At 41.2% G+C, this 22227-nt stretch overlaps 1 protein-coding gene across 4 annotated transcripts in view; it reads left to right on the top strand.

The window, feature by feature from the left end:
* The window catches only part of ccdc85cb (coiled-coil domain containing 85C, b), a 48635-nt gene that overhangs the window by 20755 nt on the left and 5653 nt on the right, over positions 1-22227 (top strand). The window contains exons 2-4 of one of the 4 annotated variants that reach the window (XM_034228661.1): positions 12681-12760; positions 13916-13960; positions 19622-19723. In XM_034228661.1, coding sequence (XP_034084552.1) covers positions 12681-12760; positions 13916-13960; positions 19622-19723 — 227 coding nt within the window. Of the gene's footprint in view, positions 1-12680; positions 12761-13915; positions 13961-19618; positions 19724-22227 lie in introns of all 4 variants that reach the window. The other 3 variants (XM_034228660.1, XM_034228663.1, XM_034228662.1) reach the window with 3 other exon arrangements.

Raw genomic sequence — 22227 nt, 5'->3', positions numbered from 1 at the left:
TAATAGTCGGTACAGATGACACATGTGAATCTTCGTTTCGTTTGAGACCTTTTTGCTGTTTGAAAGCTCTACAGTGATACCAGCAAAAATGCAACTGCTTATTTTGTTTAAATCCCATTTGAGTAGCCTTTTTACAGAGAATTTTAGAATTGCTTGCATGTTTCTACAGGCTTGTTTAGACAATTAGTCAACCAAAACACCAGTGCAAAATTGATTTTTTTTGTCAACACTTGGATTAAATAGAGCTACGAGTAGAATCTTGCCTGCCCTTTGATTTGCATTAGAATGGTTTCTGGGGCGGTTATTATTCATGTAACGGTAATGAAACCACTGGATGATGTCACTGGAAAGAAAAGGTTATTTTTACTGGAGTGGAAGAAGCCCCCAGTTCGCAGAATGCATCAGAACCCGCATGGCAGATGGGATTTTCAGAGGCCGATAATAAAGGGGTTTCAGAGTTATACTTATTGAAGGAACATTCTCTGTATTTACCGTATAACTGCTAGCTGCTAGACTCTGCTTATGTAGGCACAACCTTTGCCAGCTCAGCAGTCAGTCAGACAGGCTTTTAAAAGGAAAGGGGAGGTATGCAGATATATGCAAATGAGGTTGCCATGGGGTTTGTGGTGGTGAAACCGTGGTTACTGGTAGAGGAATGAGGTTAAAGAGGGCCATGGGCTTCGGGAGGACGTTCCCTACCCACAATGCCCTCTGGTGTTTGTTTACACACTGTGGTTGGTTCTGGGTTGTGTGAGGTAAAGCCAGCCATCTCTTAAGCCTTTTCTGCAAAGCTTTCATGGGCAATGTGGGGTATCATGTTGATGACATTAGGTGAAATTGCTGTTTTAGTTGACATTTTCCAATTTAGTTTGTAAACGCCAAGATTTAACTATAATTTAACCAGCAAATACATATTCATAATTCCTGCTATCAAGATACATGTAATCACTACAATACATCATCACATTTAAATAGCTGTATGATACTGCCATTTAAACAAAATATGGATTGTGCGGTTTTCTGTACTTAACAAATAAGGGATAAGCCCCATACCAAAGTTATCCCACAATGTTTTACCACCATGTTCTTCTACACGTGCAAAACATCTTACCTGGTTGACTGAACAAAAGGAATGTATTGTCCCATCCCTAAATCAGTCACGAGATATGACCCTTGACCTTCAGTGTCAAGGGCCGGGAGTGTCACTGAGTGTGAGGTAGAGAAAAAAGCTTTTTAGGTTGTCTGGGAATAAGAAAATACTGATCAGAAGACATTGTTCACCCTAGAAAGTCTTACAAAACACCAGTGCCAGTTGCCTTCATGGACTACAAGTTAGTCTATTGAAAGTCTTTACGCAGAAACTCAGTATTGTATAAAACATGTATGTTACCGTTGACTAATAACAGCCCATGGCCAATCCATCTCCAAATGCCACTAATCTTTCCGCTTTGTTTCACATTGAATAGCCATCACACGCACACATGGACATAATAATTACGTTTGTGGACAAAATATAAGCCCACAGCTTTGATTTCATGGGATTAAACCTAACTGGCTGCCAGATTGCCTTTCTTCTAACCTAATCAAAAGATTAAGGGCATAGGGCACTAGCTTCACAAGTAGCCTGATCATAGAAACAAATAAACTGTGGCACAGATGTTGGATTGTTATTTTATGTTCAAGAAATGGCCCAATTCCAAGAGTAGTGGCATGGAAAATGTGTTGGTACGGACCGTCTTCCATGACGAACAAAACAAGGTGATGCACATGGTTAGTAAAGGGCAGCTGGTTAAGTCAGCACTAATGTTGCCTCGCTGATGGAGGGTTTTAAATCCCACTACCACTCCCTGCTAATTGGTTTGGGCTGGCTTTAATACCGCAGACCCTCCACTCGAATGGGCAAACAGAGTGGAAGTGGGAGGGGATAGGGTACAAGGGCCGGATTGGAACTAGGTCAATGATTGTTTTTTATGAATCACATTAACACGCACAAGTGTAATCATAGCACATACGAGCATCACACGTACACTGACACATCTTCGGCAAGCCACACGCAGCTTCAGGCGCGTGAAGGCGTCCGCTGACCCTGCGAGGGTGATGGTGACAAGATAAGGAAAGAGGGGGAGGGGTGTATCACTTTGCCGGACAGGATGTGTGACAGCAACGAGACACACGTCTATGTTATTGTCTGCTGGAATGCCTATTAATAAACTAGTTCTCTCTCTTTCTTTCCCACTAAGCACCCTGGAACACCAATCAATAGCTATACATAAGAGATTTATAGCGCTCTTCAATTTCCACTCAATAGACATTAACAACTGTCGGTACATTAAAGAGCCCCAGCTGACCTCTAAACAACTACAAATACACTGGGTATAATTGCTTACACCATGCTGGGGTTTTCTGTGTGTACTCACATTAAGTCAACAATGATTCTTCATTTGTTTTATCTCGCTAGATTGATTTATGTTGGGACATACAAGAGGAAATTAGATTTTGCCCCGAGTCAGGGTGCAGGAACAAGTAAGAACGTGTTCTGTAATGTGTTTACATTGAACTCTTCCGGAAAAATTAAGAATGTTTCCAAATTTCAGAATACAGTATAACTGGTGTAGGATCTTCATTATCTCTGGTTTATACCTAATACAAGGTCTTTTGCTGTCTGGTTTGGAAGCTGGGCCATAATTTAAAGTGTAATTCGACTAAACGACATTTCTTAGTGGATCAAGAATCTTTTGGTCTCCATACACCTTGAAACAACCTCAATGGAAATAGGTAAAGGTATGTCACAAGTTCTGTCTGATAAAAAATATACCAACCAGATTTATCCCAAATTTTCCGAGACCACAAGTTGATGTATTCAGATTGCTGGATATTGTTTTTGTCTGACTAACGGTACAAAACCCAAAGCTTGACTGTTGTACAAATTGAAGAAAACCCCTCAAATCTATGCTATTTTCCCATTATTATTTTTTTAACAATATCTGACATTGTCGACAATGTATTTTCCGATGATTGACAACTAAATCCCTGTTTATTGAATTTAATTAGTTTATCAACGAATTGCTTCAGCTCTCCTTAGGATAAATCAAAGTCATAAAATAAAATGTTTTTGGCAAGGAAAAAATGTGTTACTGAGAAGTTGTTTTTGAAGTAGAGAAAGAAACAATGATAGTGAAGAGTAGGGATGGGTATCGAGAACCGGTACTAAGTCAGTACCGGTACCTGATTGGACGGTATTGGTATACCGTTAAGCCGCTGGACAAACGGTGTCGCTATCGGTATATGAATTACGCTACTTCCTTAGTTTAAACAATTCTGGTTGGTTGGGAACCCTCATCCCGTGTGACGTATCCGGTTTGAGTACCACTCTGATTGGCCACTGTGAATGCCACTCGTCATCTCTCCTAATAGCACTCTTATTATTGTGAGACTCCCCGGGGCAGACCATACTGACGGCTACTTTAGCACATAACTGGCAAAAGCCGTCTTTTCAACGTCATTTTATCTGCACAACATATCGCATGAAAGCTGAGATTCCACAGATTCCACTCATCACTGTACGACCAAAACACACTGAACTAGCAGCCAGGAAAGAGCAAGAAAACAACTTCACTTTACGTAGCCATGATGATAATTATGTCTTACCTTTGCTGTTTCAAGGGCATAGAAACGGTTAATCCAATGTCTCTGTGTAACTTTAAAATGATTACTGATAATAATCCATCATTACAATTATAAATAATAAACGGATTATAATGGTTAGCCGACCGGAGCTTCCGGTTTAGGAGGTGCGCACGCAGCGTCTCGTTTTAACTGAATAATGGTCATGTTTACATGGATTTATGAACTGCCCCTAATTACCGCCCCCTTCCAGAGACACACTGTCAAACACACTCATACCTGCTTGGTATGACATTGAAAAAGTTACATCAAATAATAAATAAATTACAATGAAATGACTGTTTAATCTTCAGATTATGTAATCATGTCTATAATTTTGAGCACCACATTATTGAAAAGTATCGATAAGAGTATAGAAAAATACCGGTATCGATAAGCAGTATCGGTATCGATAAAATCCTAACGATACCCATCCCTAGTGAAGAGCAAACACTGATTACAATCAAAGTATTACTCTTTAACAGTGAACACAAAGCTTGTTTATTCAGTATCCATATGTGGTCAAGGTCCAAGATTCCCTCGCATGCAATCAGCAGTCTTGTGTCCACTGCGAGATCAAACCACAAACAAAAGAATATTCATGGTACACAAAAACTGTACTGAATATGTAAGTCTCTAAAATCTCCTCAAGGGAAAATCCTTCTAGCAGTTTTGTATTTGACACAGATGAGTCCTCATATGCTCTGTTGGTTCAAATCAGTGGGAAAAAGCATTCAGTGCGGAGTTAAATCCCAACTGAGCTGTCCCCACTTATTAGTAAGCCTTGCGTGGCCTAGCTGATGACTAGCAGCAAATGTTAAAAAAGATTATTTCACCTGGTCAATGTTTTAAGAGTTGTTGATTCAAACAAGTTGTCATTTTGAAGCAAAATCCATTCGGTACATTCATACTATTCACTCAAAATGTACAGTTTTCACACACAGGGACACACATAAACAGACTTAGAAACATTCACACGCACATGAAAAAACATGTATTTCCAGAGCACACACACACATAACAGAGAGTGTGTGGGGAGGTGAGCCGCTCTCTCTCCCTTAGAGCGGGTGCCATGTCTTGTCAGATGGGGTTAGCTCCACGCTAGCTGATGAGCCAGTCGAGCCTTTGAAGGCCTTCCAAGGGCCCGTGGTTTACGTGCTTGGGTTGCCAGGTTCTGCCATCTCCCTCATTAATGCAGCATGGGTGCCCACTTAACTTGTTCGTCTCTGGTCCTCTGGTCGGATTGCCCTGGCTATGACCGAGAGCTGGGCAGCCAAGCAGGGGAGGGAACACATACACGGACTCACGATGGCAAAGCACACGCATGCATACAGTTTGTATAAATACAAAAAGGAATGCAAGCATGTAGGTGCAATAGACCCATGAAGACATGCAATACATAACACATACCTACCTATGTGCACATATTGGCAAACATCAATCATCAGCTCTTGTGTGTTATGTGCAACAACAGAATATGACAGTTATACAAAGAGGCAAAAAAAAACGGCTGCGGCTCTTGATCTTACTGTATGGGGTGGGGCCTTTGACATGTCTGTACCCAGGGACCCATTGTCTCATAATGCATCCATGCCCCAAACTGATATTAACCAACCATACTATAGCTTAGCAACTGTAATGCATTTAAGGCTTAAAGAGCCTTGGATTTTCCACATAGCAAAGTTTCCAGAGTTGGGCCTAGACGCAATTGTTAGCATGCTTCACTTATTAGCTTGACGCCAATAATGTAGCGTTACTTCCAAAGCTACGAGCATATCATTTGCTAACTAAACTGTTTTGTTGGGTTGCAGGTTGCGTTATACATTCATTTTTGTGTGAAATCAAAGACCTTTTGTTTCTAGAAGTGACTATAAACTCTTGAACTATTCACAGTTGATATATTCAATTGAATATTTGAGTAATTTATCAGGAGCATTGTCTATCTTCTATGTACTAAACAATCGACCACCAGTGTTCTGACTATAGGCAGTGGTGCCCATTCCTCTTTGTTTCGTTTTTACGCCACATCCCCTTCTCCCTCCCTTTTTTCTCCTTTCCCTCCTTTTTTTTATTTGTAAAGTAAGCCTTCAGTGAAAATCAAATGTTTCAAGAGGTTGTCAAAGTTGCTGGTTAATGGAAATGTTTTCTTATGACTAATTGGACTTTCTGTAGCCGGTGGGGTCAGATTTCATGGAACTTTCTGTACTTTGACCTGGGTGTTGGTGCAGAGAAAGGAGAAAGAGAGAATGTTTGGACTGTTCCTGCTCTTTCTTCAACATCTTGAGGTAATTGACCCAACCTCATGCCTTGAGCACATAGCCTACTCACTCACATACACACATATACAGTATAATCACAGATGGGTTTAAAAATCCCCTTTCTCGTGCAAACCTTCTCGTTTGCTCTCCCTTCCTCCCACACACAAACACAGAGTCAGCTTAAGACACCCATGCAACCCACGTCAATTATATCTTACCAATGCTACACATGAGCACTCATTCATTCTCCACACATACATATACCGCTAAGAGAATATCCATGTCTCTGTGCTAAAACACTGCGATACAGCTGTGAATAGGAGATGAAAGCCAGAGCTGAGCCAAGAATAATAAAAGCAGACTGATTTCAATGCACTGCAGGCTTCTATGGGCATGGGATCTGACTTGAGAACAGAAGGGAGGCATGGTCCTTTTTAACCATACAATTTTACCAAAGCTACTTTGATGTAGCAAAGACCTTGGAGGCTGGTTTAGCTCTAATTATAACATTCCCGACAGAATCAGCCCAATACCCGGTGTACATTTGTACACGTGTGGTCTAATTTTAACACCAGCCATCCTAATTCATGCAGCGCCCATTTACCAGCATGCCTGGCGCAATGCTTTTATGCCTGCACTTCCCAATTTGCTTGTAAAAGAGTGGCCTGCATTGACCTCCAATAAACATAGTCCCACCTGCTGCCCCGTACTGGGAGTTGAAACATATGGGCGTGACAGAGAGAAGTAACAAATGGGAAAATGGAAGGACAAACTAGAAATCTAAGAAGAAAGCTTCATTTGAAAATACCCTAAAATGTTAAGTATATTATCCAAAATTGCACACTTAAAGGACAATACCACTTAACGGTTAATCCTGTTTTAGCCCATTTGTAAAGATTCACATACGCTAACACATAAACCCTTTTTGCTGTATTCAAGAAATGTTTTTTCTTCTACCATTCCATGCAACCAATGGTTTCCATAAATGTTTTATGATCTGGACTTTCCAAAATTATTTATAGCTTGAAGTATTTAGCCCATTTGTTCTTACGGAAGACCTAAATCGGGAAAAATAAAAACGTGTCCTTAAACAGCGGGGCAGTGTAGTTTTCAGCCAAAGTTTCTCAAACAGAGGTAAGTGTGATGTCAAAAATGCAAAAGTGCATTTGTTGGCGACTATTTTTAGCTGCAGATTGGATGCACTGGGGCGAGTTAACAGCAGAAGCACAGTGTATGTAGGATCTACTTAACATTACATTACATTACATTTAGCTGACGCTTTTATCCAAAGCGACTCACAATAAGTGCGTTCGACCAACAAAATACAAACTTGAGGAAAACAGAATCATATAAGTACATCAGGCTTCATAGAGCAAAAACATTTCAAGTGCTACTCAACTGGCTTTAGATAAGCCAGCCCTTTATTAGTATATAAGTGCTTTGTTAATAGTTCTATCGCTCGAAGTGGAGTCGAAAGAGATGAGTTTTCAGTCTGCGCCGGAAGGTGTGTAAGCTATCTGCTGTCCTGATGTCAATGAGGAGCTCATTCCACCATTTAGGAGCCAGGATAACAAACCCACGTGTTTTTGCTGATGGGAACTTGGGTCCCCTTCGCAGCGAGGGCGCAGCGAGTCGTTTGGCTGATGCAGAGCGGAGTGCACGTGCTGGGGTGTACGGTTTAACCATGTCCTGGATGTAGGAAGGGCCAGATCCATTCGCAGCATGGTACGCAAGTACCATTGTCTTGAAGTGGATTCTAGCAGTTACCGGAAGCCAGTGAAGGCAGCGGAGGAGCGGAGTAGTGTGGGAAAATTTAGGAAGGTTGAAGACCAGGCGAGCCGCTGCATTCTGGATGAGCTGCAGAGGTCGGATGGCACATGCAGGTAGACCAGCCAGGAGGGAGTTGCAGTAGTCTAGGCGTGAGGTGACGAGAGCCTGGACCAGAACCTGCGTCGCTTTCTGGGTCAGCTGGGGACGTATCCTCCTGATGTTGTAAAGCGTGTATCTGCGTGTAACATAAACTACAGTGCTCATGTTCAATGTCATGAAGAAGCATGTTACTCAGTGGAGCTCATTTGTTTATAGATTTTGAAAAAGGTCTATAGCACAGAGGAATATGAAGCTTTGGCTACACAGTTCATTGTTTGTTTTGGTGTTATTATAAGATCTGTAAGATATAAATTGAACATTTAAAAAAAATACAAGATTTATCTTTTAAGTCTATTGGCAGACTCTTGGTGGAGTCGTGTAATCCATCAGAACATGAAGACCTTGTTATGGATTATTTCATTGCAAAGTTAAACCACATTACTAAGAAACAACAATGTGACAGAAATGAATGCATACTTGATGTTCACTGTTTTGATAATACAGTTTAAGCAACTTTCAAGAGCCCATTGCAGTGAAACTAGATTGGAAATCAAGAAAAATCAATTGCTGCCTAGATTTTTGGAAAAGAAAGAAATCCCCCAAAATCTAGAACTGTACAGCATGCATGTAGTTAAGGAGCTTATACTTGAAAACATATTGCTTTGGTGCTTAAATGATGTAGATTTTGGAACACTATCCCAACTCAAGGACCAACCACTGGCTTTTCTGGTCTTTCAACCAAAGCAGATCACAGATTACATTTCCTATACATGACAACTGCTGATGAATATACAGTACAATGCTCTGGAAAAAGCTAGTGGACCCCACAGAATTGGGCCTACTACTACTTTTTTTTCTGAGGTCAAGAATATACTTTAATGCTAATGATGCAAATCTTTAAAGAAACTACGTTTGCAAAGACTTCTTAGACATTTTTTGTTAAAGCAGTAATCTTTTTGCATTTGGGATTAAGAACTGTGCTCTATTCCAAGCGCACAGTTTGCCTAACATGCACATCGTGTAATGCTGAGTAACCGTGGTATGATGCCGAGTCAAAATGAGTTGTAATGGACAGATGGGGATGGGATGTTTGTGGCACAGTGGGACACAAAGAGGAACCAGTTGGGGTCATGGCCTTTAGAGGACTGCACCAAGTTGTTGGTAAATGTAGCTAATCCGGTAAAAGTAATGAGAACCAGCCCCCCTTTAGAAATAAAACTAGGTTAACAAAACATCTGTAGACTTCCATAGAGCAGTTCATAAATACAATGGGCAGGGAAGGTAACGACAAATGTAATAAAACAGAACGAGAGGGAAAATAGGGAGTGGAGTGGAGCAGAGTTGATGAAGGAGTGGCTGCTGGAAGTGGGTCACAGCGCCACTGACGTGATGCAAAGTGACGTGCTGAGCGGGGGGACGCACTCGCGCCAATGTCTGCGTCACCTTTTGTCCTGCACACACACACACTTAACGCTACATTGGCTCAATTCATTTGGTAAACAACACTTGTGCGGAGGTTAAAAATAAAAATGCTTAGTAGTGCTCTGTGAGGACACGTTTCCCCTTCTCTCTCTGCATTGTTTACTGCTTGCACTTTTACTTTCCTGCTTCCCCGCGCCTCGCACTCACTTTATCAGCCTTAAAGATCGCATTCAGGTTATGCATAAATAATAGCGGCCTCTCCCCGGGTGCTTGTTGTGTACAAAACAGTGGCTGCAGAGCTGAGTTTTGCAGGGTAATTATTTTGCTATGCGATCCCTGTATGATCTGTAGCTTTTTTCCCTCCAGCCTCACGGAGGAGCAGTGTGGAGAAGCTGTAGGGATGGAAGGGATAAAAAGGGTGGAGGAGTTGCAAGGGGGGAGCTGAGGGAACAGTTTAATTGCCTGACCCCACTCCCACCAGGATAGCTGTCTGGAGCCGGGTGTTAAAGAGACGGTGACGTCTGGATTCTCCCTCCCGGCTCTGTGCATGCAAACAGTGTGTGTGTGTGTGTGTGTGGTAGCCTGGCATTGTGTGTGTGTTGTCCCGCGGATGTTCCCACGGCAGATCTTTAGGCATGACCTCTTAATCATGTCATGTGTGATGTTGAAGGGATGCGCTCTGAGATTTAACGTTACCACCCTATAATGTATCAAAGGCTTATAGAAGAAGGGAGAGATGGTGTATCGGTATGTGAGGACTCTTCTCCTCACAGTGGGATTTCCTCTCTCCGCCTTAGCTATACGTCATATTTATTTTTATCCCTTATCTTGATTTTTTTTTGGTCTAATTCATCCTAAAGAGATCAAATATAAGCCAGACAGACTCGGGTGACTTTTGAGTTTATTGGATTACTGACGACGAGATCTCAATCTCTGAATAATCTAAATATACACACCACAAAGAAACAAAGAGATGAACATGTATTTTCTATTCCTCCCCCCTCTCTCTCTGAGGCTTCTTCCTTTGTTGTTTGAGTGTGCTGGTGGTGAGTGATGGCCGAGGAACCTTCATCCTAATCGGCTTGAGATCTGGCTGCAGGTCAGGCCAGCAGATGAATCCAGATTAGGGGGGGTCACAAGGCAGGAAGAGAGGATTAACACTACCAGCTCTGGCCGCTGCAGCCTGCTCCATTAGCTGTCCATCTGTCAGCACTGTCTGCCCTGCCTATAGAATCAAAGGGGCTGGACTTAGATAGGCTTGCTGGGGCTGCTCTCATTCAATCCAGTTTACAACCAGGTTTTAGAGAACCAATCAATGTTGTTCATGTGAAAATATGTTGTGCCATTACAACTGCAAAGGTTAGTCGACTGAGCAAGTTGCCAACAATTTTTGATAGATGATTACATTTTATTAAATCAAGTATGTTATTTTTGAATGCCAACAGACATTTCCCTTTTCTGGCTCTCCTGGAGATTTCATGCTTTTTTTATTATTAGTTTAGTAAATATCTTAAGGTCTCGACTAACAAAACAAGAAATCTAAAGACATCACATCAATGTTTTCAAAATGTTTTATGACATTTGTTAATATTTGATGTCATCGTTAGTAACCGCCTGCCTTAGCCTTCAAATTGCTTAATATCTGTAACCTACTCTAAAAGAGATACTGGTTTTCCATTAGTGCATTCCATACTTAGTGTGGTTCAACATACCCCAAGTTGACCTATGTGTGAAACAAAGGTAAAGCTAATATCTGTGACTGGACATCTTCAGAATCTAGACTGCACTGTCTGTATTTAACTATGTGTCTGCAGATTAGCGCCCCCTGGTTGCAAAGTGCAGATACACCAGGTTACATGAATTACACAGACTAATCAGGGTGAGTTATAAACAAACAAACTAAAGACAGAGTTGGTCACCAGTGCAACAAGCTGTGATTTAATGCATGTGTGTGCAGTATCCTAAAATGATGGCTTCTTATCTGGGACTTAACTCAACACAGCATATTCATCATCAACCTCCCTGTTGTCTTTTTTCTATCTCCGCTGCCTGTCTCTCTGTACTTCCACTTAGCAAACTAAATAATGTGCGCAGTCCCGACGAGTTGCCTAGGTGCTCTACCTCGGCTTTGATCCTACTGTAAATTAAACATGCCTTTTTAGATAACAGGCTCTGTGCCACCTACTGAGTCAAACTGCACCTCCGCACTTCATACGCTTCCTGTCCCTGGTTTGAACTCAGCGCCGTTGATTCATGTTAACGCAGACATAACAGCTGAGGGAATCTCTGCAGAGCAATTAGGGCTGCAGTTGCATTGTTTTTCAGGTCTATACGTATACAGTGCAGAGACAGTTTTGGAACAAATCTCAAATGTGGCATTCATGTGTGTTTCGCAATGAATGAGTGGAACAGGAGAATGTGTGCCAAGCTGGGAAATGGCCCCACTCCAATAGGGGTCAAAAGTTAGGTCAAGCACTGCTAATCTGGGTGGGAACACTCAGTGCTTGACCCCTGACACCAATTTACGACCCGTTTTTATAGCACATGAGGGCCTTGTACAAGCTGCCATTATGATTGACAGATTAAATCTAGTTGAAGTTACCACTTTTTTAGAAGCTAAACCGTTGAAACGTAGGGCTTAATGATTATTGTGCAGTATTTCTGTGTTTGGTACATTGTGTTTTTGACGTTGGTTGCTCAAAACATGCAACAACAACGATGTAAGACTTTTCTCTGGGAACACATTTATCGGCATTTCTGACATTTAAGGCCAAAATAATGAATTATAGGAAATGACCAATTGAGTGATAATGAAGTAATAAAGTAGTTGGCTTCCCACCAGGATTATTTTTCTGATAAGTGTTACCTTTATTTGCCATAACATGTTAGCTTATGACTTGCAAAACACGATTGACTTTCATCATTAGCTAAAGCTGCGCTACTAAACGTCAGAATGCTAGAAACATGTTGCATGCTAATGTTAGTATTTTATCTCAAGGCACTGAATACCATCAGTGTACCAGACTAAATACAATTTGTCTGGTTATTTGTTTTGTCGTCAAGTTAAAATGGTCTACTCTAATACTGAAATTATTTTCAGTCCCCCCTATTCACCTCTTATGATACTTAGACTAGACACGTTGTCAAGTATTCTAATTCATAACCAACAGTTTGCACAACAAACTGCATAATAAGACATGCGTGTTGTTTTTTTCGGTTGCAAAATCATTATTTCAGTTACTGAAGTTTCAAATAAAAAGTTCACTGTTGAATAACAAGACAAGATATTGCACATATTTCAATGTAATACTTTAAACCCTCATGTTTTATTGGGTCTCTCAAAGTGCACAGCAGCTCTATGTGGTCCTTTTGCTCCAGTGGTCGTGTCGGCCAGTTTTTCTTTTGAGGTCTTTGAAATGCTAATCGCTTATCCACCCCTCTTTTTTTTCTTCTCCTTCTGTGCGTTAGATTCCTCCACCAACTACATCAGGCAGCTGGAGTCTAAAGTGCGGATCCTGGAGGACGATAACACTAAGCTCCTCACACAGGTAAAGAACAAGTATAAAATGCTATGGCATATCAGCCCACACCATTACTTGTTGATCTTCTAACCCTCACTTAACACCACTTGTTGAACTCTCCAACTCAACCCAAAACATGTGATAGGCAGCTGTGATGAGATAGAGTGGTTGCATGATGCCTCCTTGAAGTCTCCTCCTCACAACAGCCTGTTAGTCTTAGAATATGTTTACCATGTTTAATTCATGGGGAGTCGGTTGCTAGCAGTGATGTTAGCCCCGGAGGCGAACTGTGGGAGCGCAGCAGCGATGAGAGGAAGGGGAAAAGGAGTGGAAAGAAGCATTGAGTGACAGCGACAGAGTAAAGCATCTCTCCCAAAGTTGACCTTGCTCTGACTTCTCCCAAATGTGAAACATGGAGGGCTGAGTGAGTGGAGGTGGGAGTGTGAGAAAGGAGGGTCCTGGTTCATATTGGGTTCACATGTCAGTCTATAGGAGTGTGTTGCATACATACAACCACAGACGGTGAAAGGTATAACTGAGTCATATTTTGGGGGGTACATTTGTCAAACATGGCTCATTAATTGGTAAAACATCTATTAATAAAAATATTCATTGGTTATCTTTCTGTTCATTTGATTGCAAGCTGGAATTTCAAAGTTTTAATCAAAGCCTTTATTTAAAAAAGAAAAGAAGAAATGATTTATCTTACCCCAATTATCTCCCAGTAGATCTTTATGTAGGCAGAGAGTGTAGGCTGGAGTCACGGATCCCAAATGATCCCTTATAATTAGCCCTTAAGTGCTACAATTTGTGCTACACATTGTCCCACAGCATTCAAGACACACAGTATCATTTGACCCTGCTTCTTAAAGTCGACTAATAGTCCTTCTTCAAAGTTGAACTGATGAACGGTTTATTTTGTGTCTAGAACTTAATATAGATTAGAATGTAATAGAATCACATTTTAATCAAATTCAGTTGTTACAAGTACATTATGAGAATGTGGAGTCACCATGACACGACTGAACTTTACCATTAGTCAGAATACTCTAACATAAAGTCTTTTTTTTACAGTATTCTTGGAGCTTCAGAATAATATTCTTACCCTCAATAACAGGTCCCGAAATACAGTTATCAAATATTGAACATATTATACACTGTTGTGTTTTTTTCTCCCTATAGGCCAATAGCCGCCGGTATAGTTTATCACAGATACAGACAAAAAAGGTAACATTTTGAAATGTTGTTTTTGCTGGTTGAGCCTTTTCAGTCTTGTATCTGTTTGGTGGATGGACTTTCACAGCTTTGAGCTTGCTGCTTTGTCATTTACAGAGGGTGGACCCAAAAAAAGTAACACCTGTACAATGTAATGCATTAAGCAGCCAAAACATTGAGTTTCTGTTGACACTGTCACACGAATGATGAATCAACTCTATGGTATAATATTGATACCATTCTTATGTCTGTACTGTATGTGAGTACGTTGCTAACGCCAGTCAGCTTAGCTTAGTTTAGCTTAGCTTAAAGACTGGAAATGGGGAAAACAGCTAGATTTGTTCTGTCCAAAAGTGACACAAATCGCTTACCAACACCTCTAAAGATCACCAATCAACACTTTATATATTGTTTTTATATAACAATATAACAATATATTGTAAGGACAAAAACCAAAGTGTAAAACTAATGGTTTTTTTCTTACCGGTTTCACTGTATACTACCTAACGTGTATCCTGCACACAAGTAAAACAAGTTTTAGCAATTTTGTGTAAGATTTAAGAAAAGAGAAATAACATTAGTTAATCAGTTTATGAGATTTAGAATTGCCAATAGACTGAGTGTTGTACCATCGTCTTTATGCTATTCTACCTATGCTAAGCTACATGGCTGCTGCGGTACCTACATATTTATTTTTGAAATTAGAGGGATGGTTTTGCATTACCTTGTCCAGGTGTTACTTCTGTGTCCAATCCATGCTGTGCACTGCTAGCATGCTATGCTACCGAATGAGCACAGGAGGCTCTACTTGAATGTGTTCTATCTTTGCAAGAAAGTGGTTTCCTGTCCTTGGAGCTGTTTTGCACAATGTTAGATACGAGGTACCTGAGGTGAATGGATGCTACAATGTGTCTTGGTGCATAAATGACACACTCTTGTACTGACAGCTTGTCGGGACGTCTGGTGGGCTGAATAATTTAAGACACGGGGGGCCAACTCAGGTAGATCCAGGTATCCATAATGCATGGCTGACAACTGGTGTGTGAGTGCAACTGTATAATGATGAAATGTCTGCAGGTTAACACAATACCTTGATGGGGGTTTGATTAATAAACCGTGGCTTCTAATAAACAGTAACACTGGTAATGAAAACACAAGTGTACTCCAGTGGGTAATGGAGGCAACAGAGCATCCTGAGTAATTTGGCTCTTATGCTTTAATCTACTTAATAATGTGTGTGTGAATGCTAGCAGGTGGAATACAAGGAATTAGTCGCCTCAGTGGACATATTGCCTAACTTCCTGTGTTATGAAACTGGCTGAGTGAAACTTGCTCAGCCTGAAGGAAACAATAGCCTCTTATCGCTGGCTGGAATGTTGACCCTCCAAACCAGCTTGACTGAAGGATTTGACTCTAGTAAAAAGAGAGGGGAGGGAGTTAACATGTCCCACGGTGAAAATGATCAAGTGCTTGCATAGCACAGGTGAAAACAATGTGAGAAAAACAGGTGTTTTCGATGGTCATACCCAAACATGATCAGGCGCATTCAAGTACACTGTGTTCTTTTCTCCCCTTCGGATTTCCCATGTCTTTCATCCGTTACTTATCTGCATTAGCTCACTGAAGGGTGAGGCACTCTGTGGCTCTCCCTACATGCTCACTTCCACCTTATCATTAACATGTAAATGCCCATTGTGATTCTTACAATTGAATGATTCAGATGACACTGCATCCTTTTAATGAAGGCTGATTGAACTCACTTTGTGAGCGTGTGCTGCAGTCAGGTCCGATTTGAATGAAGACGGAAGGGAAAGTAAGATGGATTGGAAAAGGGTATACTTTGCTACAACATGGAGCTTTCCCTTCTCACAAGTCACCCAATGTGGTTCACAATCTTGCACTTTAATTTTTGATACCTCAACTCCACAAAAGATACTTTTATTTTGCCCATTTAAGTAAGCATAACATTGGTGATGGCTTGTGCCACCCACCCAACGCTTATCTAAAGCCAGTTGAGTAGCACTTGAAATGTTTTGGATCTATGAAACCTGATGTACTTATATGATTCTGTTTTCTTCAAGTTTGTATCTTCCTGGTCGAATACACTTATTGTAAGTCGTTTTGGATAAAAGCGTCAGCTAAATGCAATGTAATGTATAACCTTGTGACGTTACAGAGACTCTATCTATATTTTATACTCTCCATTGTTTATAGTGTTCTTCACTACAGTGTCATGTATGCTTTAGGGCATGGCTTACCTGTAATTGAAAGGTCTCTTAAAGGCAACCAGGAAAGAGGCAAAGCTAACGCTAACCCTTGCTAACTCCCACCCCTCGTCCAAATATGGTCACTTCTGGATCCAAAAAAACAAGATGGCGACGGATGAAATGCCAAGATAGAGGCTTTAAAACATCATGATAGCAAAGTCTTTTATACAATCCATGGGCCACTTGCATTATGTTTCGGTAAAAGCTAAAGCTTTAGCCTCAGGTAAAAGTTAGAACCCTAACCCCACCAATTTAAGACACACATAAACAAAGAAACACATTTCAGTTGCATGCTGTGTAGATCTAGCTAGTCCTAGTAAATTAAGTAAGATGAGAAAAAATGTAAGGTCAAGATCACAGGCCACTCTGATTAATCGGATTCTGTATTCCGATAAATTATGGAGTGCTGCCATCCTCTCTACCCTTTTGTCAAGGTGGCATCACCCCTGCCCCTCATAACTCAGGGAGGAAACGATGCGTGGCGTCCACAGCTTCTCCCTGTCACTTCCAAGAACATTGTGATGGATGTATAAACTAAGGAGCTAGCCAAGGAGACTGCAGAGGGCCAACGGTCCCCAGCTGTCTGGCAAACAAATAGCTTTGTCGGTCTCAGCGGTCAAGGTCAACTCAGGAAAGGTCGTAAAGACGGAAACTGTAATGTTTTTCAGATGCTGGAAACCGTGTCGGAGGAATATTTCCGACCGTACTAAGACTCCTTACTGCGTTGACATATGTTTTCATTTCATGGATTGTGTGTTTATGTCACGCCTCCAGATGTGACATTTAGGGCCTCAGCTTGCTGATGGACACAAAGCCTGGAGAAATGATAAAAAGATGTTCGTAAAGGTACAGAATTGAGGGCATGAATATGGAAACCCGGAGGATAGATCAAGAATTGCCATGGGAAGGATTGTGAAAGGTTAGAGAAACACTAGCGGGATTCGGCGAGGAGGGGGAATATCAAAGAGAGAGAAGACAAGGGGAATGCTGATTGTATCTTTGTGTGTGTGCAAACTGTGTGTGAGTGATAGAGAAAGAGTTAACACAGAGGCAGACAACACTAGTGCGTGGCATGAAAAATGTCAGGAGGAACAGTGGTGGTGCCATGTTCCTGCATCTGTAGGCAGGATACCACCTTCAGGAACCAGTGGTCTTTGGCTGCTAATGGAAAAAAACAGAAGAACTGTGTCCCTGCATAATGTCTCTCGATGACGGCACAACGTTATGTAGCCCAGCACAAGGAATGGCCATTTTTGGAGCAAGCCTCAACAATTTCAAAATCAGCTTTGCAAATGAAGTACGTGGATACAGCCAGCATCGACAATGAGTGCCGGTGTCAGTGTAGGAGGGGTAGGAGGTGGAAGAACCTATGGATCCTTAATAAATCATCACCAAGACTCTCAATATAGTAGAGCCTGAGCCACATGTATATATATATATATATATATATATATATTGTGATGTTGAGGGTTATCATAGATACCTTGGCTGTATATGTTTTAGGGCTGGATATTGGCACGGATTGCATTGACAGTACACCAACTGTCCAGATTGATTCTTATCTGTAAAAAACAAATGGCAATGCATTGCATCAAGAATTTGTCCTTAGAAATTCATCTCCATCACAAGTGAGCTACAGTGTTTTCTGCCATTAACACATTTCTTGATTGAAAAAGTAGTGCATCGAGGACTTTCTTTAGCAAAACCGCAAAAATGTGGCTTATCTATGCATTTTTGGGTTTACGTGAGCAAAACAGGTTGAGCCGGAATAATAACAGACCTGCAACACTTGCAATGGACTGTCAATGCCAGATGCTTGAACTAAGTACAGGGCACCCACATCGCTTAGAGCAGTGGTTCCCAACCTGGGGGGCACGCCCCCTTTGGGGGGGGGGGCGCCAAAAATCGCAAGGGGTGCGCCAGGCCTCAGATGATTTGAGGCCTAATATCATATTGAGACTTTTTTTATTTATAATTTTTTACTTTTATTTTTTTACATATAATTGTTACACAATACATGATTGTATACATTACAATAAACGTATACAAAATAATTGATTAATTCATTTGAATAAAAATTCAAGTTAGTAGCTATTAAAGGGATAAAAAGACAGAAATGTATAATTCTTTCTTTAATAGAAATGTTTCTTCTGCCTGTAAAGTGTCCAAACCGGGCTTTTCTGGATAAGCGTCTTTTTAAAAACATAGTCATTGTCCATGCCGGTTTCAGTTGGATTATTTGTCACAGTTGCTCCGATCAGATCGGTCTCCTCCATTTTGTAGATTATTTACTTTTGAATCCACATAAACACATCGGCAAAATTCGGCTTACTTTGAGCATGTGTTTTAAACAGTTTAATCCCTTTGTGAATTGTTTCCATTTGCGCTGTACAGCGGGAATCCAAATGAATTAATCCTGAGTCCAATAACCATCACAACAATAGTGCTCCTTAATTACGCTTTCATCCTCCTTTAACAAAATACTTCACATTCATCCAGTTTGTGACAGTAGTTGTAGCATTTTTGAGACTTTTAAACGTCAATTACCGCTGTTGCACCCCCCCCCCCTTGTGTGTGTGGGGTGGGGGGGCGCAACTTCCAACAGGAGTCATTTGGGGGGGCTCTCGGGGAAAAAGGTTGGGAACCCCTGGCTTAGAGCACTTTAATTAATCTGCACTGTATGTGTTGACAGGACATCAGCGTGGATATGTTAAAGACAGCTGGCTAGTTAGCGTTAGCTACCGGGCAGGGACTGACTAAATAATGTAGAATCTGCAATCGATCCATGGCTTAAAATCTCGTAGATGGAGTCTCTCGTCAACTAACAAAAAACAAGGGCAGTGACAAGGTTATTTTTTAAATGAGATGCTCAATACATAACTCGATCATATCCGTCAATCTGGATCGATATATATTGATGTAATGATCGATGATTCCAATAATATCGATGTAAACGGGAAGACATGGGGGCTTACCCTCAAAAGTACACCAGCTGTTTAAAAGTACAACAATCTTTTTTTAAAGAAGAGTTAGTTCGTTTTTTTGTTAACTGTCTGGAAGAGCCCAATAATACTATTTTCAAATCATGTCATGCTTCTTTGAGAGTTGATATTAATGTAAAGGATTGTGTTAAAAAAACGCTTATGATAGTTTGTTTCAAATCAATCACAGGCCCCTGAAACAAATTGAGTCTTAATTACATTTTGGAAGATTGTGATTTCGGGAACTATAGTATATCTTTGTCCAAAGTAGATACTATATGCATTGTATTGCTGATGTTATCACATTTGGATTTTATTTTCGGTTTTGGATTACATTTTTTGCAGTGAAGCTAAATAATTTTGAGATGACATGGCACTGAACCTTTATATCTGTTTTTTTGGTGTGTTTGTTTTTTGCTCAGCAGTGCAACCCAGGTGACCTTCGTGCCCTGAGGAAGGGAATGACCCTCTACCACTCAGAGTCCCAGCTATCCTCACTGCCCCAACGCCAGGACGCCATGCACATGGTCAGTACCCAGAAGGCCAACTCGCACATACACACTCTCACACACACACACTGACAAATGTACGCGAGTATTCACATTGACGCACATAGAGACACCAATTCATAACATAACAGTCATAGCCAAAGCCCAACATTGCTTATACAACCACACACACACACACACACACACACACACACACACACACACACACACACACACACACACACCTAATTGTAGGGTGCCTCCACAGTGGAATAAAGTAAAGTCAGCTCTAATCCACTTTACTTTTAACTCCAATTATACCTCCACAGGCGACCTCACGCTCTCTTACACATGACAGGAAGTGAAGCGCACACATACGCAGGAAGAAAAACAGTGGAGTGTAAGGAGGTAGGGAGTGAGGGGGAGGTTACAAAGAGGAAGGAGGGAGACTAAGACAGCGAGAAAATAAAGAGGAGTCAGCCTTCTCTTGTCTTCCTCTCATATCCTGTCCCCTTCCTCCTCCCCCGGGGTCTGTTTGAACTGAATCCCACTATGAAAGTAATAATCCTCCACAATCCAGTGCCACCCCTGACCCAGCCAGTGTCTGGGGAGGAGAGGCTGGGTAATTGTTTTCTGACTGCTTAGGGGAGGTCAGAGCCGGGCTACGCCACTAACCAGAGGACTAAATCTTTGCGTGTAAAAATCAATATTGTGTTTTAATCACAGGCCCAGTGTGAGGTCACAGGCTGAGTGCGTTGGCACCTTTCTAAGCTTGTGGGTAAAAACTGCCTCTTCACGGAGGTTCACTAATGTCCATGAAACCGTGACCCTGCGAGAGGTCTCTCCCTGCAGGGCGATGGATTTAAACTGCAAATTATCTTGATGGTTGTCTTTTTATTTTAATTTCACAGTTTGGAAGACATACAAGGTCATGATATTGACTCGAGGTGTGTATTTTTGGTCCTTGCTGACATGACATTGAATGCCGCTCTGGAACCGTTTTTCTTGCTGTTGAAACAAGCTGAACTAGATATCAGAGCTGACGTCAGCTGCTAACACATGTCCAGTTTAGAATGAATGGGAGGTCAAATATAAATATAGTTTAATGGTATAAACTAGCGAGATTTAAAACTATATTTCACAAAATAGATAATATACCTCCAACTACGGAACATAATGCTAACTTCAAATTAAATGACAAAAGGTCTGTTATTTGGCTATTTTTGCCGCTAACTTTAGGCCGCCTGAGTTTTCTAACTCTTGGAAAAGCATATGTCTCCGTATTCATAAATAAATTCAAATGTCATATTTACATCGACAAAATCTTAACAGCAAGTATTTTAGATGAGAATATTGATACATATAATAAATAAAGGTAAATATAAACCTTCAGCCAGCGGTTAGCTTAGCTAGCTGCAAATGTGTCAAAATTGATCTGAAAGCTCCTTTATATCTTACATACTGCTACTACTACATATGTAAGTACAAAGCCAAAGTACACAAGATTACAAATAGTTTTTTTTGGGGGGGGGGGGGGGGATAAATGCAGGACTATTTATTAGCGTTGCCATGAGGTTGCTGGGCTACCAGAATAGACTTCAGCAAGCACAGAATAAGATACTGTTGTTGCTCTGAGACAACTTATTCTTGCGATTCATGCGGTTCTTGTCCCCTCCTCATAATGTCTTTCTTGTCGTGACATTTCCGCAGAGACACACTAATGTTGAGTTGTATGGTAATCGATAGCCTGCTCTCTAATGCAGCCCCAATTTCATCTTCATGTGAGAGAAGGCCCTTGTTGGGAGATGGAGAGGGAGAGAAATAGGAGATGAGAGTTGTGGGAGACTGAAACGGCAGAACTTCAGTGAGCTGGACTCGTCGTTGTGTGTACCCTTCCTAATCGATCAGCTCATCCTTTCGATTTAGTCCTTTGTCTCACTCAGGCCCAGTTTCAGGTCAGTGATTGTGCGTGACGGTGTCAGATAGAAAGAAAAGAAGAGGAGAAAAGATGGATAGAGAAAGGAAGCGGGCAGCATGCGTGATTCTCACAAACACTCAGCAGTCGGCTCTGATTCTCTATTCTCCAACCACAAACCATCGATTCTGACAGCATTTGTTTTCCCTCCTCATCATGCAAGGCCTAAATCAGGCCTGTTTATGCAACCGAGCCATCCCCGACTACATCCATATGAACAGTAAACATGGCCCGGAGCTGGCTGTGTCTCCGCGCTGTCCAAATCGGTTTCCCTGCTGAGCTCCAGCACAAAATAAACAACAAAAAAACCTGGCCCCGATTGCCGCCAGGAAGTGTTTACACATTTCAAATAATAGCCACAGTAGAGAGCATCAAAAGAAGGCGACAGTGATGATTTACATATTTTTTTTGCTTGACTTCAAAGTCCAGTGAAAAATGAGCAGTATGGAAAATTAAGCTGTCACTTTGTTGCTGTGACCTTTAACAAGAAGTAACTCATTTCACTCAGAGGGAAATGTTTGTTTTAAATGTACTCATACACGTGGACTTAACCTTGATTACACATTGA

Source organism: Gymnodraco acuticeps, unplaced genomic scaffold, assembly GCF_902827175.1.
Source record: "Gymnodraco acuticeps unplaced genomic scaffold, fGymAcu1.1, whole genome shotgun sequence".
Lineage (NCBI taxonomy): Eukaryota > Metazoa > Chordata > Actinopteri > Perciformes > Bathydraconidae > Gymnodraco > Gymnodraco acuticeps.
The sequence above is the reverse complement of the archived record's forward strand: the minus strand, read 5'-3'. Positions and strand labels throughout refer to the sequence as shown.